This window comes from Coenobita brevimanus, chromosome 104, assembly GCF_032717465.1.
Source record: "Coenobita brevimanus isolate Jiangsu-jjx chromosome 104, ASM3271746v2, whole genome shotgun sequence".
NCBI classification, from domain to species: domain Eukaryota; kingdom Metazoa; phylum Arthropoda; class Malacostraca; order Decapoda; family Coenobitidae; genus Coenobita; species Coenobita brevimanus.
Genome location: NC_137057.1, coordinates 45,740,661 through 45,764,422, shown reverse-complemented (window position 1 = coordinate 45,764,422; position 23,762 = coordinate 45,740,661). Strand labels below are relative to the sequence as shown.

The following is a 23,762-nucleotide window of genomic DNA, read 5'->3' as shown; positions in this document are numbered from 1 at the left end:
GGAAGGGAGAAGCCTAAGTGATATTTACATTCACCTGGAACTACCTAATTTATAATGTCTAGATTTCCTGCCAATCATTTCAGTGAAATATATAGCTGTTTCAAGAGCTACGTTGGTAGTACTGAACATCCCCTAAGTAGGCCTCTACCCGGGCCGGCCCTCCCTTATCAGTCCTCTCTCATCTTCCGAAGAGGAGGTACGCGTCTGTTCTTCTTGCTGACTTCAGGGCCTTTTTCACCCCCATGCAAAGGGCCCTGTGACCTTTACCCCCTACTAAACCTCGTGTGGAAAGAGGTAAATGGCTGACAATTGATAAAAGAGTGACTACGATCTTTCTATTGACTAAAACAGTGCAAGTGGAATTGTAAATAATGTGTAAATAATGTGTAAACAGCAAGTGAAAGTAATGAATGTAAATATATGTGAACAATGGAAAATAGTTTTATAAGTTACTTCAAGTGACAGTGCATAACACAGTGTAAATAAAATGGAAATGTAAATAATGTAAATAAAATAGAGAACGTAAATAGAAATGTAAATGAGTAGAATTATAAGAATATGAGTATATACCCTAGGAGTAATGAAAGTGAAAGTTTCACTCTAGCATGTATGAATACTATGAGTTATGAGAGTGAAGATGAAAGTGACATTCACTCTCAATGCCAGTATACAGGACGAGAAAGTTAATGCTACGTATTTTACTGAAAGAAATTGAATCCCTACAGTGACAATAAACTACTATTACTGAAGGAAACTTATGGATAAAGACTGTAGATATATATAAGTGTTATATAGTAATAGAAATATAAAGTGTGAGGGGTTTTATGAATAATAAATGACAGAGTACCAAGAGCGAACTAGCGCAAGTGCGGCGGTCAGACGCGCTCATAATTTTTATTGCTTTCACAGTGTTTTTTTTTTTTGGAGTATGGATCCCAAACTACTTGAAAATCATAGAGTAGTGTTTATAGTGTTAATATCTGGCTGTGGTAATCATATTACGGGTTGTCAGGAAGCGTAAAGTGGAGACTTCGTTACCCAACATCAGAGGTCTCCACAAGTCCTACGGTAACAGACGAAGGCTCAACAATCATTCCAGGAGAAAGCTGAAGGTATGCGCCATAAGCATATATAATTTTAATATTCTAGGACTAATAACTGATTTTTGGCAAATATTTTTTGAGAGTCTGTCGGAGCCCGAATAACCCCGCAGCACACGCAAAACATCGGTAAACATGCCCGCGGCGTAGGGGTTAAAGGAGTAATTAGGAACTGGTTATCTTTACCTTTTATACAATTATTTCCTGAATTGGGACTCTGCCTGTACTATCACAAGCATGAGATGGCCAACAATAATTACTGATATATTTATGTATTTGATGCCAGGCCTTAAACTGTCTATGCTACTGAACGTAAAGTTAGACAATAATCCCGTTTCGGCACTGTTGCTGGCCTTCCATACTTCCCATTCCTCCCCAAATGCCAGGGAATATCCTTTCTTACCTACCCCTGGGGGTAGGGGGGTTTCAAGAATACTCCCCCAGTATCCCTGCTTGTCGTACGAGGCTACTAAAAGGGTTGGTGGTGGGTTAGTGCCCCACCCCGTAAAAAGAACTAACTAAACAAGCGAATAAAGCGCCTTGGACCCGGACAGACCATACTTTGACGACTAAGGAACGGACAACGGACATTCTTAAGGTGGGGACATGGAATGTGAGAGGAGTGAATGATGAAGTGAAAGACAGGAAATTGTTCAGGTGCTTGAGGATGCAAGAGTGGATATATGTGGATTGACTGAAACTAAATGGAAAGATGAAAGGGTGAGAGAATGGGAATATGATTTAGGTATATGTGCGGGAGTCAATGAGAATGACAGGGCAAGAGAGGGAGTATGTCTGATGATAAGCAAGAAGTGGAAGGAGAATATAAGAGAGTATGGAACAGTGGAAGCAAGGATTGTATGGGTGAGGATGAAAGTAGGTATACAAGCATGGGCGATTGTATGTGTGTATGCTCCAACAGAGGATCGAGTGGCATGAGTGAAAGATGAGTTTTGGGCGAGAGTAGAAGCATGTATGGACAAATCTGAGAGGAGTGAGAGAGTGTTTTTGATTGGAGATATGAATGGCAAAGTTGGGAATGGATGAGTGGATGGAGTGGTTGGTCAGTGGGGTGTGCCAGCTGAAGTAGATGGGAATGGTAGTGCTTTGGTGGACATCTGTGCTTGTAAGGGGTTGGCAATAGCCAACACCTACTTTCGTCATAAGATGATCCACTGGTATACATGGAGAGTAATGAGGAGGATGGATGGTGAGCTTGTTGAACGAAAGGCAATGATAGACTATGTGTGTGTGGATGAGCGAATGAGAAGACAAGTGTTGGATGCAAGAGTGTGGAAAGGGTGGGGGAATGGAGTCTCTGACCATCACTTAGTGATGGCCAAGGTAAAGATGCAAAGAAAATGGTTGAGGAGACGAAGGGGAAGACAGGAGGAAACAGCTCCTGTGACAAGAGTGGAGAAATTGCAAGAGAGTGAGAAAATGGCAGAGTATAAAAGCATAGTGGAAGAAAGATTGGGAAGGTATGAGCTAGAGCAGATGGAAGGGGTGGAAGATGTATGTAAGATATTCATGGAAGAGATAGGCGCAGCGTGTGAGGTGGTTTGTGAAGTGAGGAGGAGATGCAAGGGTGTGCAAGGGACAGCATGGTGGAATGATGAGGTGACACGAGCTGTGGAACAAAAGAAGAAGGCATATAGTGAATGGTTAGCGAGCAGAGGTAGGGGAGAAAATGAGAGAAGAGAGAGGTATATGTAAGCAGGAGAAGGGAGGTGAAGAGACTGGTGAAGGAGAGTAAAAAGAAAGCGGATGAAGAGTTTCGGTGGAATCTGAGTGTGAAATGGAGGGAGAGTAAGAAATTGTTTTGGAAGGAGGTAAAGAAAGTAAGGCAGTGTGAAAGGGGATATAGTAGGGGAGTGAAAGATAGGAATAATAGATTGTTGGTGGAGAAGAGAGAGAAATTGAGGAGATGGAAGGAGCACTTTGAGGATTTGTTGAATGTAGAAAGTGAGAGCAGTGCGAGTATAAGTGGTTGGGGAACGGCTGGGAGAAGAAGATATGAGGGGAGGGAGGAAGAGATCAGTAGGGCGGAAGCAGTGGAAGCAATGACGATCAAGTTGGGAAAGGCCCCAGGAATTGACGGAGTGTGTGGTGAAATGCTGAGGTATGGGGGTGAGATTGTTGTGGAGTGGATATGGAAGTTGTGTAGATTGGCTTGGGAAGAGGGAAGGGTTCCAGAGGACTGGAAATCAGGTATAATTGTTCCTTTATACAAAGGAAAAGGGGAGAGAGAAGTATGTGGTAACCATAGGGGTATTTGCCTTCTTAGTGTGACTGGTAAAATATATGGTAGAATACTCATTGATAGGGTTAGGCATATGACAGAGGAACTAGTTGGAGAAGAACAAGGGGGATTTAGGAAGGGAAAAGGGTGTGTTGATCAGATATTTGTTCTAAGATGTTTAGTGGAGAAGTATCTAGAGAAGGGAAAGAAAGTGTATGCTGCCTTCATGGACTTGGAGAAAGCTTATGACAGAATAGATAGGCAAGGTATGTGAAAGGTAATAAGAATATATGGAGAGGGGAAATTGTTGAGTGCTGTGAAGAGTATGTACGAGGGAGCTAGGGCTACAGTGCGAGTGGATGGTGAGCTGAGTGAGTTCTTTGATCTCAATGTAGGACTGTAACAGGGTTGTGTGATGTCTCCATGGCTGTTTAATATATACATGGATGGGGTTGTGAAGGAGGTGCAAGGTAGGGCAGTGGATGTGGGGGTGGCTCTAATGAATGAGGGTGAGATTTGGAAGATTCCGGTGTTGCTGTTTGCTGATGATACAGTACTGTTGAGTGAAGATGAATGGGAGTTGCAAGGTTTGGTGAATGAATTTGGGACAGTGTGTAGGAGGAGGAAGCTGAAAGTTAATGTAAATTAAAGTAAAGTTATGGTGTTTGAGAGGAATGAAGTCACAGAATGTACAGTGAGGTTGGATGGTGAGGATATGGAGAAAGTGAGTGCATTCAAGTACTTGGGTAGTGTGAAGAGTAACGATGAAGCTTTGGGGGATGAAGTACGTGAAAGGGTACAGCAGGGAAGGAAGGTTGTTGGTTCACTGAAAGCAGTGAGGAGAAATAGGGAGGTGAGTATGGAAGTTAAGTAGTCACTGCATGATAGTATTGTGATCCCTACCCTGACGTATGGAAGCGAGGCGTGGACCTTGCAAGAGGGGAACAAGTCTAGAGTGAGAGCAGTGGAAATGAGTTACTTGAGAGGAGCATGTGGAGTGACATGGAGGGACAGGTTGACGAATGTAGAAGTGAAGGAACGTTGTGGGGTGGATGTGGATGTGGTTGAGAAGATAAGGAGAAATACACTGAGGTGGTTTGGGCATGTGGAGAGAATGGAAAATGAACGACTGACTAAGAGGGTGTATGTAGGTGAGGTGGAGAAAGGGGTAGACCGAGGATGAGGTGAAGGGATGGAGTTGAGAGGTATATGAGGGAGGGGGGAGTGAGTTGGGGGGAGGGTAGTCATGGTGGGTGACAGAGCGACTTGGAGGCGTTTTGTCTGCGGCCACCCTTTGCAGGATTAGGGCATCGGGCTATAGATAGATAGACAGACCAAGCTCTTTGTTGTTATCACAAAAATATTTCGTATAACACCTTGCGGCCATAAGTGTCACCATATTTTTTACTTTGTTGTTCTGGAACACAGCCTCATCTGGATATGATACCAGTGGACTGCATATCAAAGCTGCCTTTCTCCTGCAGTCCACCATCTTCTTTTCACGGAACAGAAAGGGAGATGAGGGTCATTTGTTTAACAAGGTAGTGGAGATGCCCACATACATTATTGCCAATGCTTATAGATGTCTCACTTCAGTATCACTCTTGACTGTGATACAGTACTAGAATGTAAAGTAATCATCATCATCATCATCATCATCATCCAGACCTTTCCCACCCTGGGAAATGCCACAATAATTCTTGCACTCAATCTGCTCATCCTCATTCTTGTACTGAGGTACAATTGCAGCCTTTTTCCACTCTAGTGTCAGTTTCACTCATCCATGCCTTCTTACCTATCTCCAATGAGCACTTCATTCCACTCTCTCCACTACACTTTATCACGTAAAGTATTCTATAAACTTTTGTCCAAATATGTAAACTATAATGCAAATAATTCTGCGATCTAACCTTGAGTGGAGATGAAAGCATTCTTCTGTTTGTAACCATCAACATAATTGGCATTGATGTAATCTGTGTGACCCTCCTCATCCTCTGACGACAACACCACGCGAGTGTTGTCAAAACACAAGACGTCTGTGTACCGGTTCTTGACCTGATTCCATCTTTTCCTGAAAAAAAATTATATGTGTAAATTGTCATCATCATCATCATCATCATCATCATTAAAAGCAATCACTACCACCAAGCTATGGATCTTCTTTGATTTGATGTTTCCTGGGGAACAAAAATAAACTAAGACCCATATGAAACTGAAGTCAGAATGAGAAAAATTCTGATGCAAATCATCCGATCATGTAGGCTGGAGTAAACGTTGGAACAAGAACATCCCTTTTAACTGCCCCACATTCTGGACATTCTACTTTTCACTGGCAGACAGGATGCATATGACACTGGGAAATGGGATGCTCAGAATGCTGTCTCATGAAATGGGGTGTTCCAACTTTCAACTTAGCTTACATGATCGGATAAATTGCATTCCACAAAGCACAAAAGGAGTGGCTAGAGAAATGGACCACACATACATTCACACTTTTGGATTTCAGCTGCAAAATTCTCACTGTCACTATATATGACATCTTAACACAGATGGAATGGCCATGAATAAATCACCTTGTTACCCTGCCCTCTGCCATCAGGCTGCATACTCTCCATCTCACATTATTCGTTCATTTTAAGTCATCATAACCCTCCAGTCATCCTTGTCTCCCTCTCTGCCACTTCTCTCTCCACCTCACTCACATACACTCTCCTCATCAGTCTATCATTCTTCTTTCTCTCCTGGTAGGGAAACTATTTCAAAGTATTTCTCTCTCAACACCTTCCCCCACATCCACATCAGCACAACAATGCCCCTTCACTTCATCCAAACCTGCACTAGTACAGTAACTGATAAATTTCACATACTACCACGGCAGCGATGTGAGGCCACAGCCCATTAACTGGCCTTGCACAACACTCATAAGTTGGGAACCAATTTACCAATAAGTCAAAGACTATGCTGAAACTACTATTCATAAATATTTCATATACACAGCTCTCCTCTTTGGGGTTGTGCTTCCTCCATTTTCCCTGCACCTCACCATGTAGATGGAACCTCTTCCAACTCTGGCGAGGTACTGCTGCCACAGGAAGGTGGCTGCTTGCTTGTGGTCATTGGGTCTGCTCAGTCAGGCAGACAGGGGTAAACCAGCAGCAGCAGCAACAACAGAACCATACCTGGAGTTCTCAAATGTTCCATCAGGTGGCCGACTCTTGATCTGGGTGTAGTCATGATAGAGACCCTGCCGCCCCTTGTCCCTCAGGTGCCGCACAAACTCCTCCAGCGTGAAGCCCCTGCCGTCGTCGTAATGGAGGGAGTCATCATCGCTGAACCCGCTACTGCCACTGCTTGGGGGTGCTGCAGGCGACCCTCGGCCTGTTGGCAAATATTACAGTCAGATTGCTTTCACCTGCTGATGATCCCTAACCTCATTCTGCTCAATTAATGGCCAAGTGTTGTCAGATTGGAGAGCTGATATGATTAGTAACCAAGGAGACTCACTGCTACTTCATAATTAAAGCTCATCAAATTTCATAAAACCATGACTTAGCATGAGTGACATAGTTCCATCCATCAGATGAAAACAAACTGACACTAACCCTCTTCAATCCCATAATGTACTATATTTCTCATTTTAACCACTTCACTACAATGATGTGATTTGTATTCTACTCTTAATACATGCATAAGATTCCCTTCAACTTAGGATACACTTTTGGCACTGGAGAGATTAGATTTACTTTGTTAACCCCTTCCAGACAAAACAGCTTTCCTTATGCTGAATAAAATCATCCCTGGCTAGGAACAATAAAATAAAAAATGCATCACCAGACACAAGGCTGAAACCCACTGAGGCCAAGGGTGTAATATTCTATCTATCTATAGCCCGACGCCCTAATCTCGCAAAGGGTGGCCGCAGACAAAACGCCTCCAAGTTGCTCTGTCACCCACCATTTGACTGCCCTCCCCCCAACTCACTCCCCCATCTCTCATATACATAATACAGTATTCACTTTACTCTTATTCAGCTTTGGTTGAATTTCTGAACTGGAGGGGTCAGGTACTTGCACAGCCTTAATAAATCTCTTCATTATTGGCCATTCACAAGCTCAATGATGCTAGAGAGAAATGCCTTCATATGATGGCATAAACACAACTAAGTGACTGCCTGGTTATGCAAATATTCCTCAGCTCTCTCTCCCTATCCAATGAAAGGAGGATGATGGAGTGCAGGAGGGGGGGGGGGGTAACTTGAGAGGTAATAGTCAGAATAAATTGCTATGGATAAGGTGTTACAAAGCAACTCTGGATATGAACCTATGACAAAATTTTCCATTCCCTGCTAATTCTGTTTTGTAAGTGGCCTTGAGGAATTGGTGTCTTTGCTCTCTCTTCCTTCAGTGACAATCCCAGGTCATTCTATCACAACTCATCTCTGCTGACCACACTGCTGATTTATGTGAGAACAGTTACCCCAAAACCACTAACTCTGTCTATGTCAAGACCGTTATTGCTGAGAAGCCATCCATCCATTCCTACCATAACATACTGCTGACCTGTATGTGACTAGTTAGCCCCTCACTACCAACTCCATCTATGTCATGACAGTTGTTCTTGAAGCAAATACCCAATCATTTACTGCCTCAATGGGACCATATGGGTCTAGGACTAAGTTATTCAGTCCAAACATTTTAAGTGAGTGGCCAGCTGCTTTTTCCTGACCACAACACTCCCACTTACCACTAATTCTGTCTGTGTCATGCAAGTGTCCATTGAGATGTGCTGTGTCCTGGATTTCCGGCACAGGTGATCTTTCCCCCTTTAGACTTGATCCACGGTCCTTCTCCTCCTCCTCTTCCTCCAACTTCCCCTCCTCCTCTGCAGCTGGCGTCTGGTCCCCGTTGAGGTTGGAGAGAAGTCCCCCCGTTCCCTCCATGGTACCGTCTTCTTCCAGTTCATCGTCGTCATTGCTGTCATGGCTGAAGCTCTTCTCGCAGCAGCTGCCCTCGTCCTCACTGAACGTCAGCAGCTGCCAGTGATAAACAATGTGGTCAGTACAAGCATCAGCACCATCATTATCATCATCCTTCTTTTCCAACCGTCAGAAAAAAATAAATACAGTAATGACACCCTTAGGTAAATAAAATAATCTGGCATAAGCTGGGACAAAATAACAAAGCTACCAAAAGAAGGAAGAACTCCTTCAGTCTGATGAACAGTTTTAATTTTACTCTTGTTGCTTATAGATTTTATCAGGCTTTGGCGATGTCCTTAACACTGAAAGAATTACTGAAGCCCGTCCATAATCTCTCCAGTTATAAAACTGTGTGTGAGTGTCTGGATGAATTCAAGTGTGTCTGCTTAAACATAGGCATAGGAGTTTGTGTGATGCATAATTATATCACTAATCATTACTACCACTGGTGGACACACACCTGTTCTGCAACACTGGTGGGGTTGTTGTTGGGCATCATGGTGTGGGTGAGGTGTGTAGGTTCCTGCACGAGTGTGTTTGTGCACAGATGGGAGTAGTTCTGTCTGATGCAAAATTAAATTACTAGTCATTACAACCTACGGTGGTCACACACCTGTTCTGCGACACTGGCGGGGTCGTCGTCGGGTATCATGGTGTTGGTGAGGTGTGTGAGGGGCGGGGACGGCTCACACACGGTGGCGGGGTCCCGGTTGGTCATGGACTTCTCACACTGGTCCAACCACGCCTGATGGTTCAGACGCGCCTCACCACCCAGCTCCACCGGCAGGCACTTACTCGGGATGTGGTTCACCAGCTGTAAAGGCACAGGACTGACATTTACCATTCAAAGGATTAACACATGCACTTCTCACTGCTGATTTACGCAATGACAGTTAGAAACGCTTCACCATCCAGTTCCACTAGCAGGTATTTACCAAGCAAGCCTTCACCAATTCTTATTGCTGTTGTAGCTTAACCCCAGGCTGTCTGGTCAAGCAGATTTGCCTACCACAGGTAAACAACTGCTTCTGTGGGGCCATCCAACAGGTACAGTACCTGTACAATGCATACACCATGCAGGGCTCCTGCACCCCCCTTGTGGCAGGTAGCACCTCACCAGGGTCAGACCGTAGTCCTCTACAGTGAGTAGCAGGGAAATATGGGGAAGTATGGCCCCCAGGTGGATGCAGCAGCTGCTCTGCTCCACCCAGGGCACACACTGCCACCAAGTGCAGGCTCCTTGTCAGTTCGTCACTGATTACAGAGGCATGTATGGGAGAGAGTGGTGTGCTAACCTTAGATTTAGAGGTATTACTAGACAGCTGACACAGAACAATGTTAAGGAGTGTTATGAGGTGAACCCATATGACCCATGATACATAACCGAATAAAACAGATGGTGGTGATGGTGATGATGATGACGATGATAACTAGCTTCAAGTGTGTGCACCTGGGTACATTATACAGACTAACACCAGACCATCACCATCACCACCAACATAAACCATACAAACAGTCCTTATTATATGTCACTGATGTATAGTATTCTAAATTATAACTACTCCACATAACTAGTACTATAAACTGTGTGATTGTGGCAAACTCGCTTTATATATACCTACTGAACTTTAACAGCCAATTCCTAGCAATATACTGTGGATTTAACTACAAAAAAGAAAATCAAAATAGGCAACTGTTAATGGGACTTGCTGCACTTCTTACTAATAACAGGGTGGGTGCAATTTACAGGAACAGTACTAGTATGAAAGCACAAAGGAAAGAAAACTATAGACTGTTTTCCCTTCATGGAACTGGATTATTCTCACAACTTATATACTGCACTGAGTTGAATTTGCTGGCTGGCCCAATTTACAGTATCAATAGTGGTCAACCAAAAACGTATGGCACACCTGGGGTACGATGGATGTGAAAATGGGTAAGTTCTGTTGACACACATGCATCTAATAACCCAGTGCCTTAAAAAACACAGCACCCAGAATGTGAACTTGTGTGCGGTTTCAAGTCCCAATAATTACCAAGGATAATACCTGCACTTATCATCACAAGGTGCTCCATCAATCACAAAGCTTCGTCAGTGTTTCAAAACAACAGATGCAGTAAGATGCTCAGTAGTTTTTTGGTTGACTGTATACAACACAATCCTTCATCCATGTTTCAGAGTGATACATGCGGTGTAATGCTCAATACTTTTTTGGCTGATGTACTCAAAATGCTGTGATGTTTTGGAACACACCCCTAAGACAGAACACGGCTTATACTGTTAAATGACGATGCTTCCTCATTTTGGTAATAGTCTTGGTCAGCATACCTCTGGGAGAGACACGGTGTACACTCGATCTCGCAGCTTCTCACGCACAAACAACCGCAGTACTTTGAAGGGCGCTTTGAACCAGAGTGGGGCTGTTACGATGAGCACCTTTTTCAAGCGGGCCGGGTACCCTCCCTGGAAGTAAACATATCATCATCATTATTATCCCAACCTTTTTTCCCCACCTACTGGTATGGTGAGGGTCGAGAGAGAGAGAGAGAGAGAGAGAGAGAGACTAATTAACACCATGGGGTGTGAAATGAGCCACACACTCATTCACTCACTATTCAAGCCCCAGGAATCCTGACACCACCTCCCATTGTTATAAATTACAACATAAACACCCATGACTGACAGACTTGCATATTGTATGTAGAAATAATAAGTAAATCTTTTCAAATATGTGACTAACTCTTTTGTACTCATTCACTGGTTGCCAAGCACTTCAAAACTTTACTGTGATTAATGTCAGTTATAAAGATGAAGGAAACTACAAGCTGTGAGAGGATTAACAACTTCTGAAAGATCTATCTATCTATTGCAAGAGGCCTCAATCCTGTAATTTTGTCAGCTTAAGAGCCAACTCAGACTGAAGTGCTGAAAATCTTCCTCAAGTGGCAGATACACACACTGTTTCTTACTCTGGTAAAACAAACAATTTCATTCAGCAAAGAGAAAAGATTACCAGTGAAAGTTATTTGATATGAAACTTGACAATGGTTTTTCATATGTTCCTGCAGCTGATTTAGTGTCCAGCTTGTCAACATAATCTATTTACTGTACTAACACTCAAAAAATAACCATCACTTTCCTGTCGGCTCTAACAAAGGAAGGTGGTATTCAAAAATTTTAATGTGATAGCGAAATGAAGTACACAAGAAAAGAACATGAAAGAAAAAGGCCTACTCTCTGCCATTTTGAGAGGAGTAAGGAGTACTGAAGATATGATAAAATTTTGCAACAAACATTTACCAGTGACAGTACAGTCACAGACAAAGTTTGTTTAACATTTCATCTCTTCTACTTTTCACTTTCCTCTGCTGGTTTATGTTCCTAAGCCCAGTGAAGGTTGGTAGGTTTCTCAGGCCACAAATGATTCTCTTTCATATGATGGGTCAGGGTGAAGAGTGACAGACATGCCTCAAGTGTGAAGCTGATGAAAAGAAAATGTAGATGAATCTTTTTTCCATAATATACTTTATCACCTACAGACTCATACTAGCCACTGCTCTGTTTCTGCTTCCACATCTCACCAAGTTGTTCCCTTTATACACTGCTCTGTTTCCACTTCCATATTTCACCATGCCGTTCCCTCTAGGGCATGTCCACACGTGCTCTTGAACGTATCTTGGCAACACAGCTGGCAACATGTTTGGGAACAAGTTTGCAGCAGTATCTGGACAGATGTATGCAAACATGTTTCAGTGCAGCTTCAAACACTGGCAGCAGAGGTGATGGGATAAGTGTGTCCATACCAGGCAGCTGAGACTTCATCATGATGCTGCCAACATGATCTGGACGCTGCTGTTCCCAACATGTTTGCAGCGTGTTCGTTACTGTGTTGCTTACATGTTGCCAAGACTTGTTTGAGAACATGTGTGGACGTGCCCTTATACACTACTCTGTTTCCACTTCCATATTTCACCATGCTGTTCCCTTTATACACTGCTCTATTTCCACTTCCACATTTCACCAAGCTGTTCCCTTCTTACGAGCGGATGCCCCTGCTACACCAAACGTACATCTCAACTCTCTTCTTGCAACAACCACTTCCTACTTTTTCATTTACACTAGACCTCCTTCCTTGCATGATTCTCAACCAATTCCTATGTCTTCTTCTCTTGTCTTCTTTCTTGCATAAACATCAGACATTTCCTATCTTTTTTCAGTCTTTTTCTTTCCCCTTGACACCTGAACTCCTTCCTTCCATCAACCCTCACCATTTAATCACTTATTATATCTTATTATTATTATCATTATTGTATTACTATTACTATTATTATTTTTATTATTACTTTTTTTTTTTAACTATGCCTCACCTTCAACAATGTGAGTATCTTCTGTGAGAGTTGGTAGTCAAAATTCTGGTAAGCAGATTCTGTCATATCATAGATAAAGACAAGGCCACAGCGCTGGGTCTCGAGGGACTCCAAAGCCGCATCCAGCTGGTACACAACGCCCTGGAGTGTGGTCTGCTGTGTGGTGAGGCGGGGCTCGTGTAGGCGTGCTGTGAACACCGCTATGGCCGCACCAGACTCATCACGGCTTGGCTGTTGGGTGGGAGGGAGGGCATGTTAAGAATTATGGTTGTCATCACCATCATCATAACCATCACCACCATCACCATCATCATCATAACCACCACCATCACCACCACCACTACCACTACCACCACTACCACTACAACCATCATCCTGATCTCTTAACTCCCACCCAAAGATGGGATGAAGCAGGGTCGAGAAAGCAAGTAAGGAAAAAAATATATTAAAATGGATGAACCTGGGGTCATAACAATAACATCCCTGTAAATCATCATCACCATCACTTCCTGTAACTCAACCTTCAGCATCACTGGATATATCATCATCATCATCATCATCTTAACTCAATTTGCCACATAAACTATATATGTCTGCATCTGACTCTTCATAACCTGAACAAAATTGCTAATGTTGCTAATATAGAGCATCATCTAAAATCACCATCATAATCACCACTTCCTCTAACTCTGCTTTCATCATCATCATCACTTCCTCTAACTCTGCTTTCATCATCATCATCATCACTTCCTCTAACTCTGCTTTCATCATCATCATCATCACTTCCTCTAACTCTGCTTTCATCATCATCATCATCACTAACTAAAACTCTGCTTTCATCATCATCATCATTATCACTTCCTCAAACTGCTTTCATCATCTTCATTTTATGTAAGTCTGTCACCACCACCACCATCATTTCCTGCAACTTTCATCATCATCATCGTCACCACTATCAGCACCATCTAATTTCCCACATATAGCACAGCACACCAGAATAACCATATAACAGAAAGGGGAAGGGGGATAAAATCAGTACTGTACTATTGGCTAATATAGTGCTGTTGTCTCTCCTGCTTCTCTTTTCATGGACTTTGAAAACCTGTCTGGTAAATTTGGAGCAACTGATATTAATGACTTTATAAGACTACCAATCAGTATCATCAGTGTCACCAGGTCTCAATACCCTAACGTGGAGACCTACAGTAGTTGATCGTTTTCTTCTTCCTGATTTCCTTCTCCCAAACACTTTTTCAACTTTATACCATTTCTTTGTTTCTTCACCAATTCACTTCAAATCTGGCACAACTGTTCCTTGGATAACTACCTCCACACACATCTTTGTATTTTTTCTTTACTTATGCCTTTTAGAGGATTTTATAGGGTCAAAAGTCAAGCCATGCAAACACAAATTTCAAGATCCTATATTCTTGCACTGTATGTTTATTACTCATCATTGTAATTTGTACACAAGTCAATAACTGTACTGATGCAGTGTGATCATCTTGCATTTCCTTGGGAAGTTGGGAGTGCTGGCAAGTTTTACTATGCTCGATATAGTGCTGCTCTCCGGTGTCTGCCCTTTCCTCTTCTCCATCCTTCTTTCCTTCCATCCGCTTCTGTCCTTTCCTTCATTCTTTCCTCATCCTTCTGCCTACGGGTGACTTTACGCTCCCTCTTCTGTCTTTCTTTCATTCTTTCCTCTTCCTTCTGCCTGTGGGTGACTCTACATGTTACAAGCCAAATGGTTTCCAGTACACTGGGAAACCATTTACTACACTGGGTGGTAACCATATGACCAAATTTTGGCACCTGGTGGTTTAGTGGGTAATTACGGCGCTCCAATCGGACTGAGCCAGTGAAGGTTTATATCCAAGGGGTGGTTGGGGTTTATTGCTCATGTAATGCCACTCAGGGATGAGTGAGGCAGGTCACTCTCATCTTAAATGTCAGGACCAACTTGCCCAGCCCCGGGCTCCTACATTCGTCATGGGGCAATGTAGGATTGGATGATGGATGGATAGATGGATGGATAGATGAATGAATTTATGTATCTATCTATAGCCACCTGTCTCAATCCTGGAATGGATGACCCAAATAAATCACCCCCATGTCATCCTGTCCTCTGCCATCGGGTGGCCCTTCCCTGTCTCACACCAATCGCACTCACATACCTCTCCACTTCATCCTTGTATTTTATCCACGAACTCCCTCTCCCTCATACTTCTAGTCAATATCGTACTCCCCCTCTCTCTCCACCTCACTCTCATACTTCTAGTCAATCTCTCAAGGGCACAGATGAGATTTTAAAAATGGTGTGACCAAGGGGTGGTCCAAGAACAATCCTATACTCATTTTTTTTTAATCGAGGCGAAGATGCACTGGACAGGTTAGTGATGACTGGCTGAATACAACATTACCTCATAATCTTTTTACTCATTAGCATTATTAATTGACAACATATATCTTAGGGGGTAATATGGGTTAGTTAATGTTATTTGGACACGTTGCATTCAGCCAATCATCACCAACCTGTCAAGTGCATCGTCGCCTTAAAAAAAAAAAAAAAAAAAAAAAAAAAAGTAAAATTGGTAGGTCTGGAGGTATTCCTCTCTGAATCTGTGGTGGCCACTGAGGTGGCCTGGCTTATTTCAGGGGTGACCTGTGCCACCCTAGCTGTTCCTCTGGCTATGCCGCACCAAGTTCTTACTCTCTCTTGCTCCACATGGCCAATCCACCGCAGGGTACTTCTAACACATTCTATAAGATCATAAACAAGACAAATCACACACTGCTTGCAGCACGATCAACTTACAAGGATAGTAAACTTTCCGGTGCTGAGTTCAGTGAGTAGAGGGTCTGAGGTGGGACTGAGGTTGACCAAGCCTTCCCGGTGCCGTGTGGCTTCGTGCTGCTCGTACAAAATCACCGCTCTGGAGGGGGAGAGAGAAAATTTACTGGGAGTCATTTACTGTACCCATGTTAACCCCTAAGATCCAATGACATATATATTGCCTTATTCTTACTATACTCTTGTTACTCCAACTTGGCCTAAAGTTCCCACCTCTCCACCTTATATGCTCAGTAGTAAAAATCACTGCTTTATGGGAAGTCATTTACTGCACCCAATATTAGCTCCTTTGATGCCATGACATGTATTTTCTCCTTTACTGGTAGTCTTCCTAATTATAGATGATTCTGATGCTGGGGAGGGACACCTTCATGCAGTGGCACCAATATGGTTGGGCTGCTTTGATGCCTAGTTATACAAACATCCCTCAACCCCCTCCCTATCCCTGAAAAAGAGATGGTACCATAACTGCTGGAGAAGGGCTGCTTCAGTTTACCAAAGTTCACAGTTCAGTTAAACCTGAGGCTCCAGTACTAATACAGGTACCACTACACATGATTCTACTCAACTTGAGACAGACTTTTTGAAATGGAGAGAGGGCAGAGATAGCCTTCTTTGACCCTTTTCAGTATGAAAGGTCTTTCCTGAGCTGAATAATATTGTCTGGTGGTAGTGGAAATAAAGGTCACTGGACTGAAGGGGTTACCAACACATAAAGTCCTCGTTATATGATGCAACTTTGGTCTTTGTTTGTTAAGTTTACAGTAAACTGAAGATAAACTGGCTAATAGTGTTCCATGTTCCATTAATAAAACTGCTTGGCATTTGCGGGAATGAACCATCGTAGTTCATAAACTGTATGCTGCAAAAACTTTCATCCTTCAGGAGATTATTCCACGTGGCTCAACAGCAGAATAAGATGACACTATGGCTCTGCATGCATTCCACACCACTTCTTCATGACTAGTACCAGATCTGTTGTTAATCTCTTGTTATACTTCAGCATTTAGGATGGTAAGAGGGTAATTTCATGCCTAGTTAAGATGAACAGCAGTATACAATGACACAAACTTCTATCTATTTGTAGCCAGACCCTGTAATCCTGGACGGGGTGGTCACAAACGAACTGTCTCCATGTCATTCTGTCCTCCACATCATGCTGCCCTCTCTCCAATTCATGTGCTTCCTCACCCCATCCCTCCACCTCATCCTCAGTCTCCCCCTCCCCTGTCAGTATCAATTAATAGGCCTACTGAAGAATATATTTCAATTAATAGGCCTACTGAAGACTATATTTCCATCTTGAGGGATCTGTATATTAACCCACTGAGCCTCGTGATATTTGCTATCCCTCGACAATTTCACTCAGCTACAGATAGACTCAAGGGTGACGTCCTTTTTAGTTTATTCTTGTCGGTAACAGGTTATTTGATAACACATTGGACAGACCTCTAGAAGCAATGGGGTTAATCTCTCTCTCTCTCTCTCCCTCACACACACACACACACACAGACTGACTGGTAATGGCAAAAATAAAATAAAACAGAGTTCCCTAGGCACAGTGGCTTAAGCTGAAGGGCTTGGATGCTGCCTTCATGAACCCTTCAGTATGAGATCTTCCTTAAGCTGAATATACTGCAATCATCTACAGGAAGCAGGAAGAAAATGTTAAAAGACCCACCACCATGAAGGGGTTGTGGTGCTGCAGTAGGCAATAGTTTTTTCACCTTAACTTGGTCCAGAATTTAGTCCGTTTGCTACTTATTTCAGGTGGCTCAGCAGCAGGAAAAAAGACAATGCTGAGGCTCTACATCCTTTCCTGGGCACTTCTTCATGATTAGCATCATATTCTAGTGTTAATCTACAGTTACTACCCAGCATTCAAGATAGAAAAACAGCAATTTTTTGGTCAAGTTTGAGTATACAGGGTATAGCAGTAGCAACCCTAAGTTCATTTGCACACAAACCTTGGCAACTTAAGGCATAAGTTGCCCTTCAGTAGTCCTTCTGGGGGACAGGGGGGCAGTTGGGGGATGTTTGTATAAACAGGCAGTGGAGCTGCCTGGTTATACAGTATTGGTGCCACCACACGAAGGCATTTCCCTCTAGCACATCCTAAAGACTTTAACAGCAAAAACAAGTGTAATAATATGTGACATACAGTGAGGAGTTACTTTATAACAAACAATAATGCTGGAGACAGAGTGTGGCCATTAGTCAATATTTCCAGTCTAGGGATTTGCATATTAATTAATCCGACCAACTGTGCAGTTTCCAAATCACTGGTAAATTTCATCAGTTAATTAATGCATGATGGATTATCCTATGAGTCTCCTTTATTTTATTCTTGGTACCTGAGAGGGATGCCTTCATGTGGTGGCACTGATATAACCAAGTCAATCAACTGCCTGCTTATACATTCATCCCTCAGCTACTTCCCTATCCCCAGAAAGGAAGATGGTGAACTGTAGATTATTTAAAACCTGCAGTCCACTGGGTTCAGGTTTTAATTGAACCTGGGGCTACACTTACCACTACCACCATTATACTATTCCTATCACCAGGCCATTTTACTCATAACTCTTTTAGTTGTAGTTTAAATGAAGACTATATTTAAATCCTTCCATTTCAAAGCTATACCTAACCCCTCCACTTTCAAAGCTATACCTAACCCCTCCACTTTCAAAGCTATACCTAACCCCTCCACTTTCAAAGCTATACCTAACCCCTCCACTTTCAAAGCTATATCTAATCCATGGGTGTTAAGTGAGGGACACCTTCATGTGGTGACACTGATATATACAGTATTTGGGTGTTATGTCATGTCCCCTTTTTTTCAATAACGGCTAAGGCTTTGCCCCTGGGTAGAGGACTTCAGTTTTTGGAACGTGTAGCACTTTATGACCAGATGCCCTTCCTGATGCCTGCCAATGACCCTTGGGCGGACTCAAATCTCCTACCCTTCAGCCAGAACGTAGCACTCTAACCCACTGAGCCACAGCTCAGGTAGCTATACAATATCCCAGGTATACAAACATCCCACGACCCTTTCCCTAACCCCTGAAAGGAGGGTGGTGGACTGCAGCATGAGGGCAACTTCAGCCTGTAGTCTATCAGGTTCACACCAGATAAACCTGGGGATACTATCACTAATACTAATTACTACTACTACTACAAAACTGTGCTGATGACCACTACTACTATTACCACTGCTATATACAAGAAGTCTTTCCTACACTGAATAAAACTGGAAGCATCAATTTTAAACTGGTTGTAGGAGAGGATACCTTCATGCGATGGCACTGACATAACCAGGCAGCTCCACTGTCTGGTTATACAAAACATTCCTCTAGGTGGGATAACCTCAGTCTCAAGGCCACTGGGTTTGTTTCTGATGAGCCTGCAATCACCACCTCAACAACAGCAAGAATGAACCTATTCCTGATCAGCACCACAGTCTATCATCTGTCTCTTTGTTACAGCTCAGCATTCCAGATCGAGAGGTGGTAGTTTAATTTTCATTCATTCATTGCCAGACGCCATGTATCCCAAACGGGGTGGCCAAGGGCTTGGAGTTAATTGTTTTACAGGGAGAGGCACTAATCCTCCACCAACCCCACTTGACACGTAGGGAGAACGTTATGCCAACAGCATCTGGTGTTCCCAGGCGGTCACCCATCCAAGTACTAACCAGACCCAACATTGCTTAGTTAAAATGAATAAAGCCACCTAAGTACCAAATACTCTTAATCTTTTGTTACAGCTAAGCTTGTCAGAAGGAGAAATGCTAATTTTATGCCTAGTTAAAATAAATAGTGACCTAAAATACCACATTCTTCTAATCTTTTGTTACAGCTCAGCATTCAAGATGGAGAGATGGTAATTTTGGACCTGGTTAAAGTGAAAAGAGTATAGAACTGATGGGAAATGTGTGGGTAAATCTGGCCCTAGGTGGCATAGGGGGCTTTCTTTCTTTTTTTTTATTCAACTTGTAAAAAAAAAAAAAAAAAAAAAAAAAAAAAAGTTTAACAGATTTTCAGGCACCTCTCCACCCACACGGCCTGGGTACGTCATTTTAATTTAACACCTTGCCACGTCCCGATGACTGTATTCAACTTAGACTTTTCAAACTGGATGGGTTACATATTGTCTTAATGAACACCCCAGAACAGTAAAATCTATCCATCTATCTACTGCCATATACCTCAATCCCATAAAAGGTGGCCACAAACAAATCGCCTCCATGTCACCCTGTCCAACACCACTTCACTGCCCTGCTCCCAGCTCACACCCCCCCTCTCTCATATACCTCTACACTCCATCCCTTCATCTCATTCTTGGGCTCCCCTTCCCTCTCCACCCCTCCACCTCACTCACATACAGTCTCCTTGTTAGTCTCTCACTCCATCCTCTCCACAGGGCCAAACCACCTCAATGTACAGTATTTCTTTCTCACATGGCCAAACCACCTCAATGTATTTCTCTCTCTCTCTAACACACACACACATGGCCAAACCACCTCAATGTATTTCTCTCTCTCTCTCTCTCTCTCTCTCTAACACACACACACATGGCCAAACCACCTCAATGTATTTCTCTCTCTCTCATACACACACATGGCCAAACCACCTCAATGTATTTTCTCTCTCTCTCTAATCCAGCAAGTTATTTAAAATTGGCGTCGCTTGGATTTCCGGGGTTAAAAATGCCGCACTCACCTAGTAACATCAAACTTCCTGGCCATAAGAAACTTGACAGCCGTGTTCCATGACAGCGGACCTACGTTGCGAGCACGCCGCAGCTCGTTCACTTGCTCCACGAACTCTTTGGTTGCCTGAGGGAGGAAAGAAAAGTTCAGTTAGTCCTAAATTGCTTTTCTTTGGCATTCTTATTCTACTGCTGTACTGAGGTGGAGGGGAATGAGGGGTGGGGGGGAGTGGGAGGAGAAAAACGAAGGTTGGTGAGGGGGAGACTGAGGATAGGGATAAGGTGGAAGGGGAAAGGATGAGGGGGAGACTTAAGATCGGGTGAAGATGTATGAATGAGGGCAGTGCGACTTGGAAGAATGGCAACCTGAGAGTAAAAAGCCAGGATGACATGGAGGTGCTCTGTTTGTGGCTGCCTTCTCCCTCTCTCTTCAAGATCAAGGTTTCTGGCTAAGATGGATTTCAAAGAGTGCCAAGGTTAGGACCAAAGGATGCCAAGGTTAGGACCAATGGATGCCAAAGGTAGGACCAAAGGATGCCAAGGTTTGGGCCAAAGGATGCCAAAGGTAGGACCAAAGGATGCCAAGCTTAGGACCAAAGGATGCCAAACTTAGGACCAAAGGATGCCAAGCTTAGGACCAAAGGATGCCAAGCTTAGGGCCAAAGGATGCCAAAGGTAGGACCAAAGAATGCCAAGGTTAGGACCAAAGGATGCCAAGGTTAGGACCAATGGATGCCAAAGGTAGGACCAAAGGATGCCAAGGTTTGGGCCAAAGGATGCCAAGGTTAGGACCAATGGATGCCAAAGGTAGGACCAAAGGATGCCAAAGGTAGGACCAAAGGATGCCAAAGTTCTAGAAATGCTCAATGTGTATATTTTCTGCTGTCAATTTTTTGCCTTATTCTACCCACTCATGCCTGACCATCAGTGACTACATTCATTTGGCGTTCGAACAGAATAAAAGAATCTAACCACAAAATTCTAAAAACAAATAAGAAAATAACTGCACCTGTTTCAGTAAATAATAATAATAATAATAGATAAAAACCGCCGAATTCAGTATACAAAAGATTTCAAGGCCATCAAAGAAAACGTATTAGGCCATCACAAACAACCACAAAATAGGAAGGGTAAATCGAAAAATATTATATAATTCAAATAAAATGATGCAAATACTATAACATTCATATATAAATAGCCTACATAGGCAATTGAAAGAAAACGAAAGAAGTGCTTAAAAAAAAAAAAAAAAAAAAAAAAGCCGACGGCAGAAAACGAATGAAGGCAAACTACGATAAAGCTCGGTAATTGGGTACGGTATGACTTGTCGAGAGTTCCCACCCTCACTCTCATTTCATTCAAGGGCATGGCTAAACTGCTCGTCCACCTGGTTCAGTTTTTGGTGATAATGAAATGAATTGGTCTCTCTCTCTTTCTCTGTAACTCACCGGGTCGGTCAGGAGCACGCGATGGTCATGATCGTCAGCGTTTACCCTCCTAGAAGAGAGCTGAGAGCTCATATAGTCCGATCTAAGGGCAAAGCCTTGACCTTCACACACGCACACACACATCCCCTTGCTCTAGGGAGACAGTAACCACCCGTTTTCACCAAAACTTTTCACATCCAGTGCAAGGCGCAAACCCCCGTCTTAATGTGTGTATGTGTGTGTGTGTGTGTGTGTGTGTGTGTGTGTGTGCTCATACCTAATTGTATCTTTACAGGAATGAGTCCAGCTCGTACTGTCCCGTGTATTAAACCATTTTTATCACACATATCCTTAAATTTGTGAATAGTTTTGGGACACACCACTTCATTCGGCTGTGCTTTCCATTGATCAATTGCTCTGTTTGGGAAAGTGAATTTCCTTACGTCTTTATTACCTCTCTTTCTAGGTAGTTTTTTGCAGTGTCCTCTTGCTGATGCTTCTCCATATGTTAAGTAATCATTTATGTCTATTTTCTCCTTCCCTGATATGCACTTATATAGCATTATCATGTCACCTCTTTTCCTTCTCTCCTGTAGTGTTGGTAGATTCAGTTTATTTAGTCTTTCTTCGTAGCTTAGGTCCCTTAAGCTTGGTATCCATCTTGTAGTGGCCCTATGAACTTTTTCAATCTTGTCTATATGCTTTTTGAGATGAGGACTCCAGACTTCCCCATAAGTAATGTGTGTGTGTGTGTGTGTGTGTGTGTGTGTGTGTGTGTGTGTGTGTGTGTGACCGCGAGGATTGTTAATGTACATAAATCGGCAACTCTCTCTCTCTCCATTTCCACTTTTCGCACGCCCCCCCATCTCTCTTTCTCACCAGCCCACTCTATGCCTGCTTTTCACCCCCACTCCCCCTCTCCTCTCTCACTACCTCTCCCACTCACTCTTCCCTGTGCCCTGTCCATCGATTGCCCCAGTTCAACCTGTTTACTCAAGTTGTTTGCCTCTGCTTTATTGTCCTACGCATGACGTCACGGTTAGGATAGGTCGTGTGTGTGTGTGTGTGTGTGTGTGTGTGTGTGTGTGTGTGTGTGTGTGTGTGTGTGTGTGTGTGTGTGTGTGTACTGAGAAACGTGAGGAAGGAAAGGAGGAAGAAGGAAGGCGTACAAAGGAAAAAACAAGAGACCTGTTGGTCCTTTCAAGGCTGTTTGTTACAGGAAGGAAGGAAGGAAGCGAGGAAAGAAGGACGGAGGGTAGGAAGGAAGGAAGGACGGACGGACGGAACGAAGGACGGAACGAAGGAAGGAAGGAGGGAAGGAAGGAATGGTGCCAAAACAAAGTAAAAGTCAAAAGAATGATTGAGAGAGAGAGAGAGAGAGAGAGAGAGAGAGAGAGAGAGAGAGGCTTCATTGACCAGTCAGTGACCTCCAATGTCCTTAGGTATTGACCACACTTCTTATATGCTCTCTCTCTCTCTCTCTCTCTCTCTCTCTCTCTCTCTCCGTTTCCACCTCCCACGTCTCCTATCTTCCTTTCTCCCTGACATCCTCTCTCTCTCTCTCTCTCTCTCACGCGTCGAGCAAGGTCACGTGACTACTGCTTTTACTCATCCTATCTTTACTCACTCTTACACACTTCCCTCACCCTTTCCTTCACCCTAGCTCACTCTTACTTATGTTCCTCACCCTTCTATTCATTCTATACAGCTTCAAATCACCCTTACTCACCCTACCCTCATCCAACTTCCCTCCTCCTTCCCTTCCCTTCATCCTACCCATCCATAATCACTCTTATTCACACTACGTCACCCTAACCCACTGAACACACCCTTCTCCTCACCCTACTAATCCTTGAGTCTCCCACGTCTCACCCTTGCTCACACTTACCTTCACCCCTATCCATCCTGACTCACTCTTACTCACCCTATGTAACTATGACTCACCCTAACTCACACTTCTCTACCTGTCTCATCATTTTCTTCACCCTACCTTACCTTCAGTCACGCTAACTCACACTAAATCAAAGTTAGGCTCCTCACCCTTCCCTCACCCTTTCTCACACTCTTCGCCCTCCTACTCACCCTCACG

General features: G+C 43.3%; 1 protein-coding gene across 1 annotated transcript in view; it reads right to left on the bottom strand.

The window, feature by feature from the left end:
- The window catches only part of Ptpmeg2 (Protein tyrosine phosphatase Meg2), a 100,500-nt gene that overhangs the window by 5,627 nt on the left and 71,111 nt on the right, over positions 1 to 23,762 (bottom strand). The window contains exons 2-9 of the mRNA XM_080285058.1: positions 20,258 to 20,373; positions 15,504 to 15,621; positions 12,689 to 12,919; positions 10,650 to 10,784; positions 8,934 to 9,134; positions 8,086 to 8,374; positions 6,522 to 6,720; positions 5,253 to 5,413 (exon numbers count right to left, since the gene is read on the bottom strand). Of these exons, the coding sequence (XP_080141184.1) occupies positions 5,253 to 5,413; positions 6,522 to 6,720; positions 8,086 to 8,374; positions 8,934 to 9,134; positions 10,650 to 10,784; positions 12,689 to 12,919; positions 15,504 to 15,621; positions 20,258 to 20,373 (1,450 nt within the window). The remainder of the gene's footprint in view (positions 1 to 5,252; positions 5,414 to 6,521; positions 6,721 to 8,085; positions 8,375 to 8,933; positions 9,135 to 10,649; positions 10,785 to 12,688; positions 12,920 to 15,503; positions 15,622 to 20,257; positions 20,374 to 23,762) is intronic.